Raw genomic sequence first — 21,924 nt, forward strand, 5'->3', positions numbered from 1 at the left:
AGTCCAAAGTTACCATTAATTATATTTAATACCGCTATATAAATATAATTGCACTCTAGGCCTTATTGACCCCTCATGAAATATTCATAGTGATCAAAGTTATAATGAATTGTCACTTTGTTTTATCCTTGAGTACCCAGTTTAATCTTTTAGTTATTCACATTTATTGAAATCCAATTTCAATAAATATAAGCTTTAGTAACTCCTTACTAAAGTGGGCGCCCTGAATAACCAGTTCCCATTAAACTTATCTCAAAGGGATATTTCGTGTCTCTACTAAAAGAGATTATGGGCTCCATCGTGAGAATATGTATTCCCTCAACACTACATATGGTTACCCAACATATTGAGGTTTTGACCGTGAATATTAAATCTCACTCCTAATATATCAAAGTTATCTACATTTCATGATCATGTCCACTACCCTCTCAGAATTAAGAGTCTATGAAATAAGAAGTAGTGACATTAATTATTCGAGTGACAGTTGTTGATTGAATAATTAATCTCACAGCAATCAAGTTCAATATGTCTTAACTCTTAAGACACATTAACTAAAAGTCTCTATTTCCATGATCAAGACAAATTATCTTAGTTGATGTATTGTAGTCTTTGCAGATGAAATGTCCAATTTCATCACCGACTACAAACTGCATTTTGAGTTTACAAGGAACTTGTAATTTACACTATGACTAAATCACATACAATGCATCTCATGTCCTATGATAATGTCCTATTAGTTCATTTATAAATAGTCTCATATAATTAAACAATATAATTATTTATGACATGCCAATAAATTGGATTTTAGGGCACAAACCCTAACATTTTCTTGATAATTTTTTTGCTTATGTGGACTTTTTTTAATAATTTAAATGCTTGTGGAATTTTTAAATGTTAATTAAAAACCAAATTGTACAATTTTTAAATGCTATGGACAAGCAAATAGATTGTACATACAGAAAATCCTTATATAGCAAATAGATTGTACAATTGTCACGTAAGGATTTTCAGTTAGTAAGTTAACGGTAAAAATCAAATTGTTTGCAAGTTCAAAATAATAAAGACTAAATTGACTGCTACAAAAATATAAGAACCAAATTGGCAGTGACCCTAAAATATAGAAACCAAAAGAGTATTTTCACCAAAATTTTACCATACTTATACACTATATAAAAATGGATGAGTTTGGCAACCGATGTAAAAGTAAAGATGCCACTACCCATCTGGCAATGCATAGCCAAGCATATTGAAGGGGGACCAAAAGTCACTAGACTTATTGTTGATACACAATTCTCTGAATATACACCCAAAGATAAACAAATTGGAATATCATACTTTCTAAAGAAAGAGGATGAGTTTGGCAACCCAAGTTAAGAGGATACCAGGCAGAAGATATCCAAAGGGAGCTAAAGTCACTATAAATGTTGACACATGATCCAAATAAATACCCAAAAGTAAATGAAGAAAAATATAAAAATAAAACATTTGTGGCACCTACGCATTAGGGGTATTTTCGGCATCCGGCTGATCTCTCACAACATTTGTGGTTTCCAAGAGCAACTCCACGCGGTGTAGGCAGACAGGAGATAATTGTCTATTTCGATTAAGTTTACGTACATACAAATACAATGTCTAGTAATCACGGAAACAAAAAACAGCTAGACAATCCCTGTCACTGGCCTAATATTAACAAAATTGGAGGGGATATGTCATTGAAAAAAAACAAAATAATACAAAATATACAAAGATCCAAAAGGCTGTTCCCAACGCAACGGTCCACGCGGTTTCCTTTTCAAAATGGCCACAAAAGAAAAAGGACAAAACGCCTAGATTAACCAAGTCCCCCACAAGGGCCACAACAACACACACAAAGAGAGCAGCGCAAGCCATTTTACTCATCAAATGGCCTCCTGTTCAATATGTCATGTTGTTTGTGGCGGGTCCAAAATGTTGTATTAATCTCTCTAGATAGCTACTTACCATCTTGATTTGCAATTGGAGATATATAGACCTGGCCCTGTATAATAGTTCTATCGATCTGGAATCCTGGAATGGTTGAGAAAGCCACTTCTGGTTCGGATGAAAGGAACACTTCATCAGCTAAACATTCCATGTACACTTCTGAATATCGAGACCCCTTGTCGACTTGAAAGATTGATACATGTTCGAAAGAAAAGCCTAAGTTATGTAGGAGCCAAATCCGCTTTGCCATTTCAGTGAATGAAGCAAAGAATTGTGTGTTTGGAAATTCACCAGCATTTAAGAGGTTTCTTTGTCTAAGATTACCAAATATTAATGATTCCATCTTGGAAGTAATAAGTTTCAAGTACCTATTGCGGCAAAATTTAGCAAACTCTGAATTAGGCTTCAGGGTAAGAAACTCCTTTGGTTTCACAGATTTCAATTCCATGAATTGCCCGAAAAATAACTCGCGATCTAGCTTCTCATCATGCTCATCATCTGGTTCAGAGAAGTTTGGATAACCAAAATGGCTAAACATGACCTTGCAAACATAGGACTCAAATGCGAAACATTTGTGATCATCTTTCCAATAAACCACACATGGTTCCATTGCATTTGCTATTCCATCAATATCCATCTTAGCAACTTTCATCTCATCCAAAATCAACCTGACAAAGATTCGAATAGACTTAACTGTATGACGTAGAACTGTCATGAAATGGCTAGGATTTAAGCCTGATTTATGAAGATTGTCAAGCACAGATAATTGCCCACTTTGGTTTAATCTCTTCTCAAGTAACCTGTTCTGATTAATGGCTTCCTCCAACTTCTCTCTAAGAAACACAATTTCGGAGTCCTTGAGCCTGACCTGAGATTCCAGCTTCTTCCCCATGATTTCATAGGTTTTCAAAACACTCTTTAGCTCCTGAATTTCAGCCATAACCATTGCAGTCTCTGGTGAAGGTGAAGGATTGAACTGTTTCTTTAAGTAACTATGCTTCAATTCAGACAAGCTCTTCAACTCTGACACTACCAATTGATCAGCACTTTGAATCCCATAAGGATCATAAGGAGACTGAGCATGCTGTAACTGAGCATATGCAGCTTTAATAGATGAAACGCTAGCAAAAAGTGTGGCAAGAAGAGCTTCCAAGGCCACCTTATTATTCTCAACCTCTTCACCCTTCTCAAAAGATTGAGACAGACTATGACTAGCTGTCATAACCTTAACGTTAGCAACATGTCCATGCCGATCTTCCTTAACCTTTTGCTGGGGCTTAACCTTGTGATTTCCATCTACTGGAGCAACTCCGGTTGCTGCCCGAAGGTGAAGAACTTTGGCAAAAGTCCGTGCCAATTTGCTCTTAGCAGGAGTCACAGCTGATGGTTTAACAGGATCCATCTGCAGGAATGACACAAATGATAGACAATGATGGTGAGACTCGCTGCTTTTGCAAAAATGACAATATAAAAGTGAATCCCAACGTAAAAGTAATACAGTGGCAAGCAAAAAAAGATTGAGCATGTTGAACAATAGAGAAAAGTAATATGCTTTAGCACTTTAGACCGAGACCATTGATGGAAGATGGAATTTCCTTTTCTTTGTTCTTTCACCTTTATGATCAGTCTCCGGTTTGCTTTTAATGGAGAATGGAATTTTTCTTTTTTTCTTTATAAGATTTTCCAATTTGCTTTCTTTAGAAAACAATAGATTTTGATGGAAAAATAGACAATAAGCCCAGGCATACGAAATTCTTAAATATCAAATAACAAAAGTAATTTTACTCACCTATGAAGCGCGGATACAAGTACGGGTTTGACACAAAAAATGAATATGAACAGTGTGTACAGTAAAATCAATTTTTGAGAAGTTATAGTACGAAGATACGAAGACAGCACTCCAAATAAAATATTCGTACTTCTGAGTTTTAGAAGTATGTGAAAGTGATCATAATTTATTATCTTAATAAGATATGAAAAATGTTATAAAAAAACAAAAAAAAAACAAAAGAAAAAAACAACTAAGTAGGAAAGTTTCAAAAACACAATCAATGTTCCAGGTACTTAGCTATTTGAGCACTAGGCACGTTGGTTATGATGACACATTGTTGCAGAGTATCATATACAATAGAAACAAATAAAATTTCAAGCAGGGAAAAAAAATAAGTAATTTAATGAATGACTACTATTTCTTTCTCTCGTTTCTTTTGTTCTCTTGGCTGATATTTCGGATACGTTTGATACATATGTTTAAATATATGTTTTTAGTTTTAAAATAACATTACATATATTTTCATACATTTTTTCACCTACAACTTATTTTCAAAAGAACTGAAAATTGTTATTTAAACATACGTACTATTTATTTCTAGAGGACATGAAGTTGTTTAATATACTTTTTGCAGACTGGTTATGCTAATAAGACCTTGTAAGAGGATTCATCAAAGGCAATTTTAGCAACAAAAACGCTAAAAAAACCCACCATATCAAAGATGCTGAACTTAAAAAGTTTTAACACTTAAGTAGCAAACTGCCATCTTTGTCAATGTACTACTATATATTTTTACCACTTAGCAACAGACTACATTAAACTGCTATCTCCAGCAGTTTAGAGTTGCTCGAAATTTTCTTCTCAAAAAAAAAAAAGTTGCTCGAAATTATATGCACAAATAATATTATTTATTCAGTTCTCAACTTTCTCATGCATATCTGTCTTTTCTTTGTTTTTCTCGTGTTTCTATTCTTTCAGCCTCTTCTCTCTCTTTTCTTTTCCTCTCTACTCCATCTCTGTCTCTCTATTACTCCTCTCACTACCGTCTTGCCGCCAAGGCATCTTTGATTTTCGCTCCAAATTGGCAAGTTTGAGATCGGCTCATGGTAGCAGTAGAGCTTGGTGTGCAGCATTGGCATGTAGTGGTTGTTGAGATCAGCGTTGGGGTTTTGGATTCGTGGGTTGCGGGTTGTTGAGATCGGTGGGTTATGTGTTTGGGTGTTTTGTGGTTGTGGAATGGTATTTGTGGGTAGAAAATCAGAAGCTTTTTGTATTATTTTAATGTGTTGTATGTTAAAATAGAACATTTAGAGCATTCACACTAGTATGTGCAAAAAAAATTTTATTTTGCAAATCTAAAACCTACTTTTTTCTATTTTACACATATTTTTACAAAACACCTACACCAGTTTGTCTATTATACACATTTATTTAACACTGTGAATAGTAACAATGAGAATGAAGTAAGAAAAGAAATGAGAAAAAGAGAGTCAGGGGAAAGAAAAAAAGAATAAAAAAATTATTTATATGGTTAACAGTAACCGTGTATATATGCACTGTTACTGTTCATTTACAAGAGCATTGTGTATATTTAGACATTTTTATAAAGACTGATGTGAAGGGTTTTGGGGTTAAAATGTGTAAAATTAAGCACTTTTTGTATTTTAAAAGACTATCCACGAGCTGGTGTGGTTGCTCTAAGTATATTGTAAATTGTGATGTTAAAAAAGATACAATAACTTTTTTGAATTGCTAAAAATTAATATTTTTAGAACCTTTAAGAGCATTCACAATAAAAGTATTAAATAGAAGTGTTAAAAGCTATTTTTAACACTTTCAATACCTCACACACTAAAAAAATCCAATGCATCAAAGTTGCTAAAACTATTTATTTTAACATCTAGCTACAGTAAGTTATCATTTCTAACACCACACTGTAGCGAGATGTTATACCAAACAAATTATTTTAGGCTAAAATGCAAAACTGGCCCTTTAATTTTCTTCAGATTTTATTTTAGTCTTCTAACTTTACTTTCGTTTATTTTAGTCCTCTAAGTTTCAAATTTATTCAATTAAGGCTTTTCCGTTAACTTTTGTTAAAATTTTTTGAAAAAAAAAATCTGGAAAATATATTTCAATCATTAATTGAATTTTTAATTTAAAAAATTTGAAGAAAAATTTATAAAATTGAAAAATTAACCACAACATATAACAAAATTTTATAAAAAAACCTTAATTGAATAAACTTAAAAGTTAGAGGACTAAAATGAACAAACGCAAAACTAGAGGACTGAAATGAAATCAGAAGAAACTTAGAGAATCAGTTTTACATTTTACCCGTTATTTTATTACTTTCTAACTTTAACTACCCATTTTTCCTTTTATTTAATTTATTTTTTCTCTTCGATTCTAACGCTAAGTTTATGGCTCTAGTCCCTTCCCAGCTCCCCTTCTCCCTCTCACCCAAACCCTTCCTTCTCCATCTAAAACTGAACCCAAGCCAAAGCTTCATGGCCATCTCTTCTTCATGGCTCCATCGCTGCTGCCATCACTCATGGTGGAAAAGAAAGGTTTTGTTTGTTTGTTTGTTTTTTTTTATAAATGATTTGGTGGAAGAGCAAGGAATTGGGATTTGTGATGGTGGCGGAAGAGGAAGTGGCTTGGTTGTGAGAGTGGGGGGCTGTGGCAGTTTTTGGTGGGTCTTGCGGCGGTTCAGTTGGTGGGTGGTTGGGTTTATGTGGTGGGTTTGTGGTGTTTGTGGCATGAGTGGTGGGTGATTGGGGTTTGTAGCGGTTGTGGTATGGATGGTGATTTTGTTTTGGTGGGTGGATGAGTTTGTGTGGTGGGTGGTGGTGGTAAGTGGTTGTTCTTATTGCTTCCAAGAATAGAGAGAAACGGAAAGAGGATGAGAAAGAAATAAAGGAAGAGAAAGAAAAAGAAAAAGAAAAAGACGATTAATAAAAAATAAATAAAGAATGAATATTTTAATGGAGTGGTAAAAAAATAAAACCTTTGATATATTGAGTATAATCAAAAGTGGAGTTCTAAAATAAATAAAATAGCATTTTAAGTTACTATATGCTGTATTAAAATAGCATTTATGATGAGAATGCTCTAATGTTTTTATATAGGAAAAAGCCTATTACACACTTTGTGTGTGCAAACACACGGTCCAAAAATAATGTCATGTTTTCAACTTTGAAATCGGAACTTAAAATCACATTTCAGTTGTTTTGGGCTGTGCATTTGCACAAAGTATATGCACTGCCCTTTTTATATAGGTCAGATGGGTCTTTTTCTTTGGTCGGTGCCTCTCTCTCTCTCTCTCTCTCTCTCTCTCTCTCTCTCTCTCTCTCTCTCACAAACATGTATGGGTCGGGTTATTATTTAAACCAAACATGATCGGCATCTTTCAGGTTATTGTTAAGATAAATAATGCAAACTGTATGCAGAAAAATAACAAAAGGAAGGGTTAAAAAAAAAGATTAAAAATCCAAATAATTTTTATTTTCTTTACCCTTACCGTGTACAGTAATTCCAAATTATTATTATTATTAACAACCAATGGTTTTAACTTTTAACAGATCAACAGATCTGATGCCACTCTTGGCTTTTTCTATTTCAAGGTAAACCATATTGGCTTTTACAAAGCAAAATTTTCATTACTATTTTTATGAAAAACCTCTGTTTCGAAATTGCTTATTTTTGGTAATTTATTTGTATAATGTGAGACAAAAAAAAGTAAAAGCTAGTTTATTTCAAAAAAATTGAAAATTAGGTTATTTGAAATAAAATTGAGACAAAAAATAATGTAAGACCTATAAATAATAAAAAAATTTAAAGGAAAAAACTAGCTTATATAAATAACGAATAATGATAAAATGTCACAAGAATTATGTACATTTGAACGTGCAAAGGAGAAAATTTAATATTTATTATGATAAATATTTCTTGATTTTACTTTTAATTGGATAATGATTAGATGTTTGTAGAGTAAAAGCATTCATATCAGTTCGTTTATAATAGAAAAATGTGTAAAATTTAAACAATTTTGTCAAAAAATGAAGAGAGAGAATGGTGGTGGTTGTGTGTGAAAAAAAAATTAATATTTTAATAAAATGTAGTATAAAATAATTTAATGTAAAGTATTTTAAAAAATAAATACATAAAATAAAAAAAGTAAATTCTTAGTATAGATATTTTTACAGATACATTGTCTATCACAAACTTTTAACCCTTATTACTCCACAAAATAATAATAACATAATAATAAAAATTATGTTTGTATACTATGCATCCCATAGGATTCCTAGAGTTTACAATTTAAAGGACCAAGGAAAAAAAAAAAAAAAAGGTCTAAAAAGTAGTCTGCAATATACAATGCACTAAAAATGGGACCCACAAAAGTGATGGATCCTTCACTCATCAATAAATCTCATAATCATGGAATTGTTAAAATCATGTATGGTATGGCCCTCCCAACACCAACACCACCACCACCAGTAGAACTCTGTAGTCTGCACAAATGAGATTTCGTCTTATCTAATCTAGCCCTAGCCTAGCATCGTCGTTCTTATAACAAACTGACCCACACGTTGGGACACGCAATGCATCAATCCCTAAATTATTATAATTCTCCTTCTTTTTTTTTTTCTTTTTTTTTTTTTTATCTATTTCATTTTAGAACGTTCTAAAATGTTGTCATAATTCTAAAAATAAAATTAATTAATTTACTAATATAATAATATTCCTATTATACTCTTACTTTATTTTTAAAATTATTTGAAAAGAAAACTAATAAATATTTAAAAAATTAATTTAATTAGGACATATTTTTAGTTGTCTCGTTAAGAATAGCTCATTTTAAAAAAAAAAAACTGATAAATTTATTTAAGACATTTTTGTAAATTTATACATTTTTATAAAGTAGACAAGATAATAAATGATATTATTTTTTAAATATTGATTTTTTAAATAAGCTAAACAAAATGAGACAAAAGTAGTATCTAATTCTTTTTGTTTTGTTTTGTTTTGTTTTTTTGTGAGAGGAACTCTTTTTGCTCTTTAAAAAACAATTCGCTCATTTTTACAAATACTCGGTGCAATTATTTGGTGTTGATGGAATAATTTTATGAAAAATTATAGGATTATAATATTTTTTGAAAATTTATAGGATCACAATCTATTATTATATATTTTCATATTTTTGTAAGCATACCACGTGCAACCAAGGGAGTATTCAAAATTATTGAATTAAAAAAAATTAATAATTGAATTAAATGCAATGGAAAGGTCATAAAAGAAAAAGGTATAGGATGAAATTATAACCAAGGGAGTTTTCAAAATTATTGAATTAAAAAAAATTAATAATTGAATTAAATGCAATGGAAAGGTCATAAAAGAAAAAGGCATAGGATGAAATTAGATATGATGTTTCCACCACAAAAAATTAAATTTGAAGTATTCATTTTTTAACTTTCTTTGTCTAACTTTCTTTTTTTTTTTTTCTTTTTTTGGAAATAAACGGCATCCTTTTCTAACTTTCAGTCAAAAAGGATATGATGTACTTTTTTTTTAATATTTAAGAGTTTATAAAAGAAATTATAAAAAGTAAATAAAAATATAAGTTTCCTATTATATGATTTAATAAAAATTACAAAATATTTTCATTGTGAAAATCAACCATATGAAAAGAAAATAAAAACAGATAGATCTCTCTCTATATACTTTTTGAGAGAAAGATATATATATCTCTCTCTCTATATATAATAATAATAATAATAATAATAATAATAATAATAAATTTATTTATTTATACCCTATTCCAGAATGTTCAATCCCTAAAATCACTATCTAAAAAATAAACAAAAAAAAAAAAATCCTTAAATCACCAGAAAATGAAAAATGTTAAATCCCTTTCAGGGTGACACATTGCCAGCACAACAAACACCAACTGTGTGGTACGGCATGCAACACGCTGGACAGAAACCTATGAAATGGTCACCCACAATGATAAAACTAAACAACTCCGCTGGTCCAAAAGTCATAGTTTTATTTTATTATTATCTTGTTTTGATAGGGTCATAGTTTTATTATTATGTTATTATTTTCTTAAAAATAATAAATTCAGAAAAAAAAAAAAAGGAGAGAGAACCAGAAATAAGTAATAACGCCTACTTTGACCGACCAATCAAAATTCAAAACCGTGGAAAAATAAATAAGTGCGAGAATTTATTTAGCATACCTTAAATATCACGAGAATTTGAGCGAAAAGAAACAACTATGAACTTGTTATCTTCATAAAGAACGTAAATCTCAAGAAAACAGAGACACCCAAGCCAAGCGATCCTGAACGACGAAACGGCAACCTCTGCAACAACAAAAATCCATCAAACAATAATCAAATCACTTCAGTACCCACACCACAAACCCCTATATAAAAACATAGCTCTTTTTTTTTTACAAGACCCGAAAACATATATAACAAAAATTATCTAATTAAATCATTACAACAACAACAACAACAAAGAACCGTGAAGAAATTAAAACACATAATAGAATTAGTTTTATACTTCAACAAAATAACGAAGAGCCAAGAACAGAGAGAATTTCTTGTGAAAAGCACCAAAACTTTGGCTCCTAAAACTTAAAAGCAGAAGGAAAGCAACCCCGAGAAACCCCTAATATATATATATACTCAGCGACTCTCTACAAAAACAAAAACGCGTTCACAGAATATCTAATGAAGATATGAGAAGCACCGACCTTTTACCTCTTAACCCAAAAACCCTCTGAAAACCCTTTATATTTATATATCTAGACTATCAATACATACATACTCTTTTTTTTTTTCTTTTTTGAGAAACAAATACATACATACTCTGATTCTATACCCAAAATAAAACGATTTTTTTCCCTTTTTATATACGTTTCCAATATTTTGCTTTAACCGACTACAACAAGCCTTCTATAATTTAAAGGGGCAATAAATAATGGCAAACCATCCAATCATGGAAATTATATTTATTATATATATAATAAAAAAGAAATAAAGCTTGTTAAGAAGTTTCCGAAACTAACCCTTACCTTTACGAAGAAACTTCGTGTATTCTATTCTCATAAAAAATCTCTCTCCCTTTGACCCAAAAAATGCCTTAATTAATAATAAAGAATATATATATATATATATATATATATTATTATTATTATTATTATTTGTTTGAGAGTATTGCACGGGACGGGAAAGAGAAAAAGACGAAGTAGGACAAGGATTGATTAATATTGTAGAAGATGTGTCGTGTCAGACATGCGAGAGGTCCAGGTTCCTCTACCTCTAGGCTCTAGCCTCCGTCACTTTCAATGATATTTTTCCTACTCATTGTATTTTCTTTTTTGGATATTACCTAGCCGTTGTTATGGGATTGTAGGGTCGACAAGGATAGTTCAGGCAAGTTTTGTTTTTTTTTTTTTGGTTGCTGAATAATCAAATTAAATTGTTGCAAGCAAAATGTGTTGTATACTTTTTTCTTTTTTTTGATAGAAAAACACAAACTTTATTAATAATTAAAAGCAGTAAATATATCATGGAGAAGAGTCTGTACAAGAAAACATGGACTCTCTTCAATCCAAACAGAAAATAAGACATAAGAAAATAAGACATTTCGAAACTCAAAAGAAGTAACTTGCATCCCATAAATCAAAAGCAGCATGAGAATTTCCGCTAAGAGCATGAACAATATTAAGTGAATCTCCTTCTAGAACAAAGTCCTGAATACCCATATCCTTAGCAAATTCCAAACTAGATTCAAAGACCTTTGCCTCAACTTCAATAGCTCCTAGAGGACACCGAAACTTCTTGCTAAGACCTGCAATAAAATTTCCAACATAGTCTCGAATTACAACCCCCACTCCAGCTTCTTTTTGTTCCATAAAAACAGCTCCATCTACGTTAACCTTATAAAAAGGAAAAGCCGAAGGCTTCCCATTTTAAAACATGAACTTGAGAAAGCTTCATTGGGACTTCCACAACTGCCTAATACTCCTCCAGGTAGTAAGTACACCATAGAATCAGTTGCTTCCCATTCTTCCTTAATCCACCATACTAAACTTCATTCCTATTTGTCCAAAGTTCCCATAAAATTGTGATTGCAACAGCCTGATCTTCAAACAACCAATCTGCCTTCATCAAGATAAACCATAGGAAATCCATAAAACACCTAAACTGCACAAAGGCAAAGTCATTTAAATTTTGAAATAACATCCATGTTTCGTGTGCCTTAGGACATTCCCAACAAAGATGCAGCAAGGATTCCAAATTATCACCACATTCCTCACAACCACCCTCCAATATTGTATGTACTAGATTCGCCTTCGTTGGGAGAATAACGGGCTGCCTTCCAAATAAAGTGTCGAATCTTATGAGGAACTTGGATCTTCCAGAGCTTTTTACAAACTGCCTCATGCTATCACCATCCGAGCTTGAAGCAAATTCAATAGGCTTACTCAAATCCAGAGCAACATTGTAGGCACTCCTAATTGAAAATAAACCATATGAAGTCTCTGCCCAGATTTGTTTATCATCAGGAAGCCGGGTACTCAGTGGAATACCTCCTATAATTTTTGCCCCAAAGGGAAGGAAAATGCATTTAAGTAAACTAAAATTCCATCCCTTATCTTCAACATCAATCAAATCACTAACCATAGAGATTTGTGGATAAAGAACTCGAGGGGAGATAACCTTAGATGAAGAAAAGTTAGGAATCCACCTATCCTCCCATATCTGGATTTTTTGAGCATTGCCAACATTCCATCTCATCCATTTTTAACAATTTCTTGTGCTGCATAAATACTTCTCCACACATATGAAAGTCTATTTCCCAAAGAGCCATGAACAAAATCACAATCTATTAAATAATGCGCCTTAAAAACTCTATAAACAAGAGTATTATTAGCCATTTGAAGTCTCCAGCCTTGTTTAACCAAAAGAGCCAGATTAAAAGGCTTAAGTAGTTTGAAACCCATCCCACCACATGATTTAGACACACGCAACTTATCCTAACTCAACCACGCCATCTTTCTTTCATCCGGTTTTTGTCCCCACCAAAAATTTCTAATCATACTAGTCAGATCATAACAAAGGAATTAGGGATTTTGAAGTAGCTCATGGTGTATGTTAGGGTAGCTTGAGCAACTGCCTTGATCAAAATTTCTTTCCTGGCTTTAGAAAGCAACTTCTCCATCCATCTAGCTAACTTTTTTGCCAATTTTTCCTTCATGGCATTAAAAGTATTTCTTTTATTCTTCCCAACTAAAGATGGAAGACCAAGGTATTTTTTGTGTTGTCTAATAATCTGAGCTCCAAACCTTGTCTTAATTTCTTATTAAAGTTGCAGGTCTGTATTGCTAGAGAAAAACAGAAAGGTTTTAGCCCTATTCAATAGTTTGCCCGAAGAATCTTCATAAACTTTTAAGACACGCTACAAAGAATCACACTTCTCCAAGCTAGCCTTACAAAAAAATAAGACTTGATGATGCACAGAAAACCAGTAGAATGAATGCTCCAGGCTTCAATGAACTAGTGATGAATGCCTGAAAAAGAAAAGACAAAAGATCAAAGGAGACCGGGTTGAACCGGCCAAGAACCCATCGATGCATAAGTTAGTTTTTTCTTTGGGACTCAAGAATTCCAACTTCTTAGAAATAGTCAAAACTTACTTTCATTTCTTGAGGATGAGTGCTTATATAGTGTGTTTGTAGTGGTTACTTGTCTCATAACTTCCCCAATATTTGTAGAAGTCCGAAGGTTCAGACTTAACTTCCATAACTGCTATAGAAGTTAGAAGGTTCAATCTTATCTTCTACAACTGCCATTAGGAGTTAAGTACATAGTAGGAAGTTACAGCAATGAACCAGGATCTTGCTAATGTATCAAAATGGTTACACATGTTCTAATTCCTAAGCCCTTGTAGATAAATCTTACACTTGGAAATTTTTGTCATTGGTAGGATTTGGAGGGATGAAAGTGCTACCTGTGGGTACCATTACATTACCTGTGGTGCTAGAAGCATATCCACAGCAGATAACCAAAGAGATAAACTTCCCTGTTGTGGACTGTTCATTGTCATATAACGCTATCAATGGAAGACCAACTCTAAACAGTTGGAAGGTAGTAACGTCTACCTATCATTTATCTTTTAAGTTCCCAACGAATCATGGAGTAGGTCAAGTGCAAGGAGACCAACTATACGCCAAAGAATGCTCTCTAGCCATGTTGGCTATGGATGAGCACACGCAAACGATGAGCATAGACGAGAGAAAAGTTACAACCGAGCCCACGAAAGTTCGGCAGACACTTTATATTACCCTGCCATCCAACAAAAGAGGCTTGGATGAGATCAATTTTGTCCAGTGAATTCGTCATTGGTAGGATTTGGAGGGATGAAAGTGCTACCTGTGGGTACCATTATATTACCTTTGGTGGTAGGAGCGTATCCACAACAGATAACCAAAGAGGTAAACTTCCTGGTTGAGGACTGTTCTTCCTTATACAACGCTATCATTGGAAGATCATCTTTAAACAGTTGGAAGGTAGTAACGTCTACCTATCATTTATCTTTTAAGTTCCCAACGGATTATGGAGTAAATCAAGTGCAAGGAGACCAATTATATGCCAAAGAATGCTATCTATCCATGTTGGGTATGGACAAGCACATGTAGACAATAATCATAGACGAGAGAAGAGTTACCATGGAGCCCACGGAAGTTCGGCAGACATTTTATATTACTCGGCCTTCTAACAAATGAGGCTTGGACGAGATCAATTTCATTAACTAAATTCGTCATTGGTAGGATTTGGAGGAATGAAAGTGCTACCTGTCGGTACCATTATAGTACCTATGGTGGTAGGAGCATATCCACAGCGGATAACCAAAGAGGTAAATCTTCTGGTTGTGGCCTGTTCGTCCTCATACAATGCTATCAATGAAAGACCGACTCTAAACAGTTGGAAGGTAGTAACGTCTACTTACCATTTTTCTGTTAAGTTCCCAATAGATCAAGGAGTAGGTCAAATGCAACGGGACCAATTAGACGCTAAACAATGCTATCTAGCCATGTTGGCTATGGACAAACACATGCAGCCGATGAGCATAGACGACAGAAGAGTTATCACAGATCCCACGGAAGTTTGGCAAACATTTTATATAACCCTGCCTTCAAACAAATAAGGCTTGGAGGAGATCAACTTCGTCCAGTAAATTTGTCATTGGTTGGATTTAGAGGGAAGAAAATGCTACTTGTGGGTACCATTTATTACCTGTGGTGGTAGGAGCGTATCCACAGCAAATAACCAAAGAGGTAAACTTCCTAGTTGTAAACTATTCGTCCTCATACAATGCTATCATTGGAAGACTGTCTCTAAACAGTTGGAAGGTAGTAACGTCTACCTACCATTTATCTGTTAAGTTCCCAACAGATCAGGGAGTAGGTCAAGTGCAAGGACACCAATTAGCCACCAAAAATGCTATCTAGCCATGTTGGCTATGGACGAGCACACAGATGATGAGCATAGATGAGAGAAGAGTTACCACGGAGCCCATGGAAGCTTACTAGATATTTTATATTACCCTGCCTTCCAACAAATGAGGCTTGGACGAGATCAACTTTGTCCAGTAAATTCGTCATTGGTAGGATTTGGTGGGATGAAAGTGCAACCTGTGGGTACCTTTACATTACCTATGGTGGTAGGAGCGTATCCACAACAGATAACCAAAGAGGTAAACTTCCTGGTTGTGGACAGTTCATCCTTAAACAATGCTATCAATTGAAGATCAACTCTAAACAGTTGGAAGGTAGTTACGTCTACCTACCATTTATCTGTTATATTCCCAACAGATCATGGAGTAGGTCAAGTGGAAGGAGACCAATTAGCCATTAAAGAATGCTATCTAGCCATGTTGGCTATGAATGAGCACATGCAGACGGTGAGCATAGACTAGAAAAGATTTACTGCGGAGCCCACTATTTGGCAGACATTTTATATTACCCTGCCTTCCAACAAATAAGGCTTGGATAAGATTAACTTCGTCTAGTAAATTCACCATTGGTAGGATTTGGAAGGATGAAAGTGCTACCTGTGGGTACCATTATATTAACTGTGGTGGTAGGAGCGTACTCACAGCAAATAACCAAATAGGTGAACTTCCTAGTTGTAAACTATTCGTAATCATACAATGCTATCAATTGAAGACTGACTCTAAATAGATGGAAGGCAGTAACGTCTACCTACCATTTATATGTTAAGTTTCCAGCAGATCATGGAAAAGGTCAAGTGCAAGGAGACCAATTAGCCGCCAAAGAATGCTATCTAGCCATGTTGGCTATGGACGAGCACATGCAGACGATGATCATAGATGGGAGAAGAGTTATTGCGGAGCTCACAAAAGTTCGGTAGACATTTTATATTACACTTCCTTCCAACAAATAAGACTTGGACGAGATCAACTTCGTCTAGCAAATTCACCATTGGTAGAATTTGGAGGGATGAAAGTGCTACCTGTGGGTACCATTACATTATCTATGGTGCGAGGAGCGTATCCACTGCAAATAACCAAATAGGTAAACTTCCTAGTTATAAACAGTTCATCCTCATACAACGCTATCATTGGAAGACAAACTCTAAACAGTTAGAAGGCAGTAACGTGTACCTACCATTTTTCTGTTAAGTTTCCAATAGATCATGTAGTAGGTCAAATGCAAGGAGACCAATTAGCTGCCAAAGAATGCTATCTAGTCATGTTGGTTATGGACAAGCACATGCAGACGATGAGCATAGATGGGAGGAGTTACCACGGAGCCCACAGAAGTTTGGCAAACATTTTATATTACCTTGCCTTCCAACAAATGAGGCTTGGATGAGATCAACTTCATCTAGTAAATATTCCATTGGTAGGATTTGGAGGGATGAAAGTGCAATTTGTGGGTACCATTACATTACGTATGGTGGTAGGAGAGTATCCATAGTAGATAACCAATGAGGTAAACTTCCTAGTTATGGACGACTCGTCCTAAAACAACGCTATCACTGGAAGACTGACTCTAAATAGTTGGAAGGTAGTAACGTCTACCTACCATTTATCTGTTAAGTTCCCAACATATCAAGGAGTAGGTCAAGTGCAAGGAGACCAATTAGCCACCAAAGAATGCTATCTAGCTATGTTGGCTATGGACGGGCACACAGATGATGAGCATAGATGAGAGAAGAGTTACCGTGGAGCCTATGGAAGCTTGGTAGACATTTTATATTACCCTGCCTTCCAACAAATGAGGCTTGGACGAGATCAAATTTGTCCAGTAAATTCGCCATTGGTAGGATTTAGTGGGATGAAAGTGCAACCTGTGGGTACCTTTACATTACCTATGGTGGTAGGAGCGTATCCACAGTAGATAACCAAAGAGGTAAACTTCCTGGTTGTGGACAGTTCATCCTTAAACAATGCTATCATTCGAAGATCGACTCTAAACAGTTGGAAGGTAGTTACGTCTACCTACCATTTATCTGTTATATTCCCAACAGATCATGGAGTAGGTCAAGTGGAAGGAGACCAATTAGCCACTAAAGAATGCTATCTAGCCATGTTGGCTATGAATAAGCACATGCAGACGGTGAGCATAGACTAGAAAAGATTTACCGTGGAGCCCACTGTTTGGCAGACATTTTATATTACCCTGCCTTCCAACAAATAAGGCTTGGACGAGATCAACTTCGTCTAGTAAATTCGCCATTGGTAGGATCTGGAAGGATGAAAGTGCTACTTGTGGGTACCATTATATTAACTGTGGTGGTAGGAGCATACTCACAGCAAATAACCAAATAGGTGAACTTCCTAGTTGTAAACTATTCGTCCTCATACAACGCTATCAATTGAAGACCGACTCTAAATAGATGGAAGGCAGTAACGTCTACCTACCATTTATATGTTAAATTTCCAATAGATCATGGAGTAGGTCAAGTGCAAGGAGACCAATTAGCCGCCAAAGAATGCTATCTAGCCATGTTAGCTATGGACGAGCACATGCAGACGATGAGCATAGATGGGAGAAGAGTTATTGCGGAGCTCACAAAAGTTCTGCAGACATTTTATATTACACTTCCTTCCAACAAATGAGGCTTGGACGAGATCAACTTCGTCTAGTAAATTCACCATTGGTAGAATTTGGAGGGATGAAAGTGCTACCTATGGGTACGATTACATTATCTGTGGTGCTAGGAGCGTATCCACAGCAAATAACCAAATAGGTAAACTTCCTGGTTGTAAACTGTTCATCCTCATACAACGCTATCATTGGAAGACAGACTCTAAACAGTTGGAAGGCAGTAACGTCTACCTACCATTTATCTGTTAAGTTCCCAATAGATCATGGAGTAAGTCAAGTGCAAAGAGACCAATTAGCCGCTAAAGAATGTTATCTAGCCATGTTGGCTATGGATAAGCACATGCGGATAATGAGCATAGACGAGAGAAAAGTTACCGTGGAGCCCACGGAAGTTTGACAGACATTTTATATTACTCTGTCTTCGAACAAATGAGGCTTGGACAAGATTATCTTCGTCCAGTAAATTTGCCATTAGTCGGATTTGGAGGGATGAATGTGCTACCTGTAGGTACCATTATATTACCTGTGGTGGTAGGAGTGTATTCACAGCAAATAACAAAAGAGGTAAACTTCTTGGTTGTGGACTGTTCGTCCTCATACAATGCTATCATTGGAAAACCGACTCTAAACAATTGGAAGGTAGTAACGTCTACCTACCATTTGTTTATTATGTTCCCAACAGATCATGGAGTAGGTCAAGTGCAAGGAGACCAATTAGCCACCAAAGAATGCTATCTAGCAATGTTGGCTATGGACGAGCACATGCAGATGATGAGCAAGATGAGAGAAGAGTTACCACGAAGCCCACAGAAGTTCAGTAGACATTTTATATTACCCTTCCTTCCAACAAATGAGGCTTGGACGAGATCAACTTCATCTAGTAAATTCGCCAGTGGTAGGATTTGGAGGGATGAAAGTGCTACCTGTGGGTACCATTGTTGGAAAATCTAGTTTTGCATCTCAAATAAAACACGCAGCGGAAGCAACAATCACAGATCTACTTCGTTCATGAGAGATAACATGTAACCTTGAATTCTAGAACAAAGAATAGGAAACGTACCTTGATGTAGTGAAATTCAAAACCAAGACTTGAGAATACCTCTAATCTTCATCTCAATTCCCCATGATGCCCAAGAAATATGGTATCTTAATCAGTTTTTTGTACGTTGATTCTCAAAGAAAAATCCTTCTTCTTCTCCTTGTAGAGAAAAACTGTTTTCTTTCTTTTCATCATACGTACATTCTTAAGTACCTTGGCAATTACTTTATTTAATAAGTTTTATTAAATAAAATCTAATTATCTAATTGGGTTAGCCTTTTAGGCCTACCTAATTGGGCTTTAGTTTGTGGCTTGAGATGGGACCAAAGGAAACAAATAAGACTCTATCTCCAATGGGCCTTGAGCTTTTCTATCAACTCTTGACAAGTCCAAAGTTACTATTAATTATATTTAATACCACTATATAAATATAATTGCACTTTAGGCCTTATTAATAAATTATATCCCAAGATTTTAACAATATTATTTGACCCCTCCATAAAATATCCATAGTGAACAAAGTCATAATAAACTGTCACAATAGGGAATTCTCGATCGATCGAGACAATGAAGAATTTCATCATAGAGTTTCTGCCTGACTCGATCGGTTCTAGATTCCTCTTCGATCAATCGAAAAGTACATTCAATCAATCAAAACTCGCAAAACTAAAATTTTCAAGAATTCTCAAGTAATCATTTTTGACATCTTCATTTTTCTTCCATCAAAAACACCTTTTGATTTTACCAACGAAGATTTAGAGATCAAAAATTAAGGTTTTCAAGATCATTATCAAGAACCTTAATAATGCTAGAAACCCTTGAAAACATAATCCTAATCTCATTAGGAATAAATTTCATAATCCTAGCATTAACATGATAGCATGTATATCAGTAAACTGAAAAAGAAAATTCCTTGAAGTTTACATAGATACTTTTTCCAAAGGAACAACATTCCCACGACCAAAATTAATATATATAGATTCAAAGAATGCAAAAATTCAAAGAAATTAAATTAAAGTGGGCTATATCATACAATCACAAAATTGCTCACATGATATCATTTATATCCGTGTATCTCCATATAATTTGCAATATATGAAACACACACATCAAAATTAACAAACGGATCCAAGGCATCCAAGACAATTAACACATGCTTATAAGATGGCCAACAAGCATCAACGTTAAATTGTCTTATTATCATTATCCTTGTCTTATTATCATTATTCTAATCATGAAAACAAAGATGGCCAAGGAAATAAATGTTAACACGTTAATCGCATCAACAATAGTTATGGAATCAAATGCAACAACTATACACAATTGCCTACTATATCCAAGAGAAGCAAAACGTCCAAGCGGTGCAAAACCGTAATGCTCACACTTGATATAAATATACCAGTTTTATTTAAGACTTTATAACTGGTGCTATGAACTTCATTGTAGATCACGATAATATCAAAAATATGTAGAAACTTTACTGCAGAAAACTAGAACATCAAGAAAATAGTTTTTCTTTAATTCTAAAACTCAATTACATGTTATACAAGCATGATATTGAAGACCGCTCTGATACCAATTGTTGGAAAATCTGGTTTTCCATCTCAAATAAAACACGCAGTGGAAGCAACAATCACAGATCTATTTCGTTCATGAGAGATAACATGTAACCTTGAATTCTAGAACAAAGAATAGAAAGCGTGCCTTGATGCAATGAAATTCAAAATTAAGACTTGAGAATACCTCTAATCTTCATCTCAATTCCATATGATGCCCAAGAAGTGTGGTCTCTCAATCAGTCTTTTGTACGTTGATTCTCAAAGAAAAATCTTTCTTCTTCTCCTTATAGAGAGAAACTGGTTTCTTTCTTTTCATCATACGTACATTCTTAACAACCTTGGTAGTTACTTTATATAATAACTCTTACTAAATAAAAAATGATTATCTAATTGGATTAGCCTTTTGGGCCTACCTAATTGGGCTTTAGTTTGTGGTTTGAGATGGGACCAAAGGGAGCAAATAAGACTCTAGCTCCAATGGGTCTTGAGCTTTTTTGTCAACTCTTGACAAGTCCAAAGTTACTATTAATTATATTTAATACCACTATATAAACATAATTGCACTCTAGGCCTTATTAATAAATTATATCCCAAGACTTTAATAATATCATTTGACCCCTCCATGAAATATCCATAGTGAACAAAGTCATAATAAACTGTCAATTTGTAAACAACTATTTTATCGTTGAGTACCCGGTTTAATCTTTTAGTTATTCACATTTATTGAAATCCAATTTCAATAAATATAAGTTTTAGTAACTCCTTACTAAAGTGGGCACCCTGAATAATCAGTTCCCATTAAACTTATCTCAAGGGGATATTTCGTGTCTCTACAAAAGAGATTATGGATTCTATCTTGAGAATATGTGTTCCCTCAACACTACGTGTGGTTACCCAACATACTGAGGTTTTGACCATGAATATTAGATCTCACTCCCAATATATCAAAGTAACCTACATTTCCTGATCAAGTCTACTACCCTCTTAGGATTGAGAGTCTATGAAATTAGAAGTCGTGAGATTAATTATTTAGGTGAAAGTTGTTGATTGAATAATTAATCTCACAGCGATCCAGTTCAATATGTCATAACTTTTAAGACACATCAACACATCAACTAGAAGTCTCTACTTCCGTGATCAAGAAAAATCATCTTAGTTGATGTGTTATAGTCTTCGCAGATGAAACGCCCAATTTCATCACTGACTACGAACTGCATTTTTAGTTTACAAGGAACTTGTGATTTACATCTACTGTGACTAAATCACATAAATCACATACAATGCATCTCATGGACTATGATAAATGTCGCATTAGTTCAATTATAAATAGTCTCATATAATTAAACAATTTAATTATTTATATCATCCTAATAAATTGGATTTTAGGGCATAAACCCCAACAACCATTACATTACCTATGGTTGTAGGAGCGTATCCAC

General features: G+C 34.3%; 2 protein-coding genes across 4 annotated transcripts; both read right to left on the minus strand.

Annotated features, from left to right (window-relative positions):
* Positions 1–1,582: 1,582 nt before the first annotated feature.
* LOC142641394 (protein GRAVITROPIC IN THE LIGHT 1-like) lies at positions 1,583–10,688 on the minus strand. Of its 3 annotated transcripts, none has more exons than XM_075815821.1 (3): positions 10,506–10,688; positions 9,978–10,103; positions 1,583–3,364 (listed from the first exon to the last, which is right to left on the minus strand). In XM_075815821.1, exon 3 carries the CDS (start codon positions 3,362–3,364, stop codon positions 1,973–1,975), a length of 1,392 nt encoding a protein of 463 aa, XP_075671936.1. In that variant the 5' UTR covers positions 9,978–10,103; positions 10,506–10,688; the 3' UTR covers positions 1,583–1,972. The 3 variants fall into 3 exon arrangements, with proteins under 3 accessions (XP_075671936.1, XP_075671935.1, XP_075671934.1); XM_075815820.1 differs by having other exon boundaries at positions 10,499–10,688; XM_075815819.1 differs by lacking the exon at positions 10,506–10,688 and adding an exon at positions 10,306–10,456.
* Positions 10,689–11,834: 1,146 nt separating this feature from the next.
* LOC142639698 (uncharacterized) lies at positions 11,835–13,851 on the minus strand. The gene is made up of 2 exons (XM_075813841.1): positions 13,783–13,851; positions 11,835–12,512 (listed from the first exon to the last, which is right to left on the minus strand). Exons 1-2 carry the CDS (start codon positions 13,849–13,851, stop codon positions 11,835–11,837), a joined length of 747 nt encoding a protein of 248 aa, XP_075669956.1.
* Between the last annotated feature and the right edge of the window lie 8,073 nt (positions 13,852–21,924).

The sequence above is a fragment of the Castanea sativa genome, chromosome 6, assembly GCF_040712315.1.
Source record: "Castanea sativa cultivar Marrone di Chiusa Pesio chromosome 6, ASM4071231v1".
Classification (NCBI taxonomy): domain Eukaryota; kingdom Viridiplantae; phylum Streptophyta; class Magnoliopsida; order Fagales; family Fagaceae; genus Castanea; species Castanea sativa.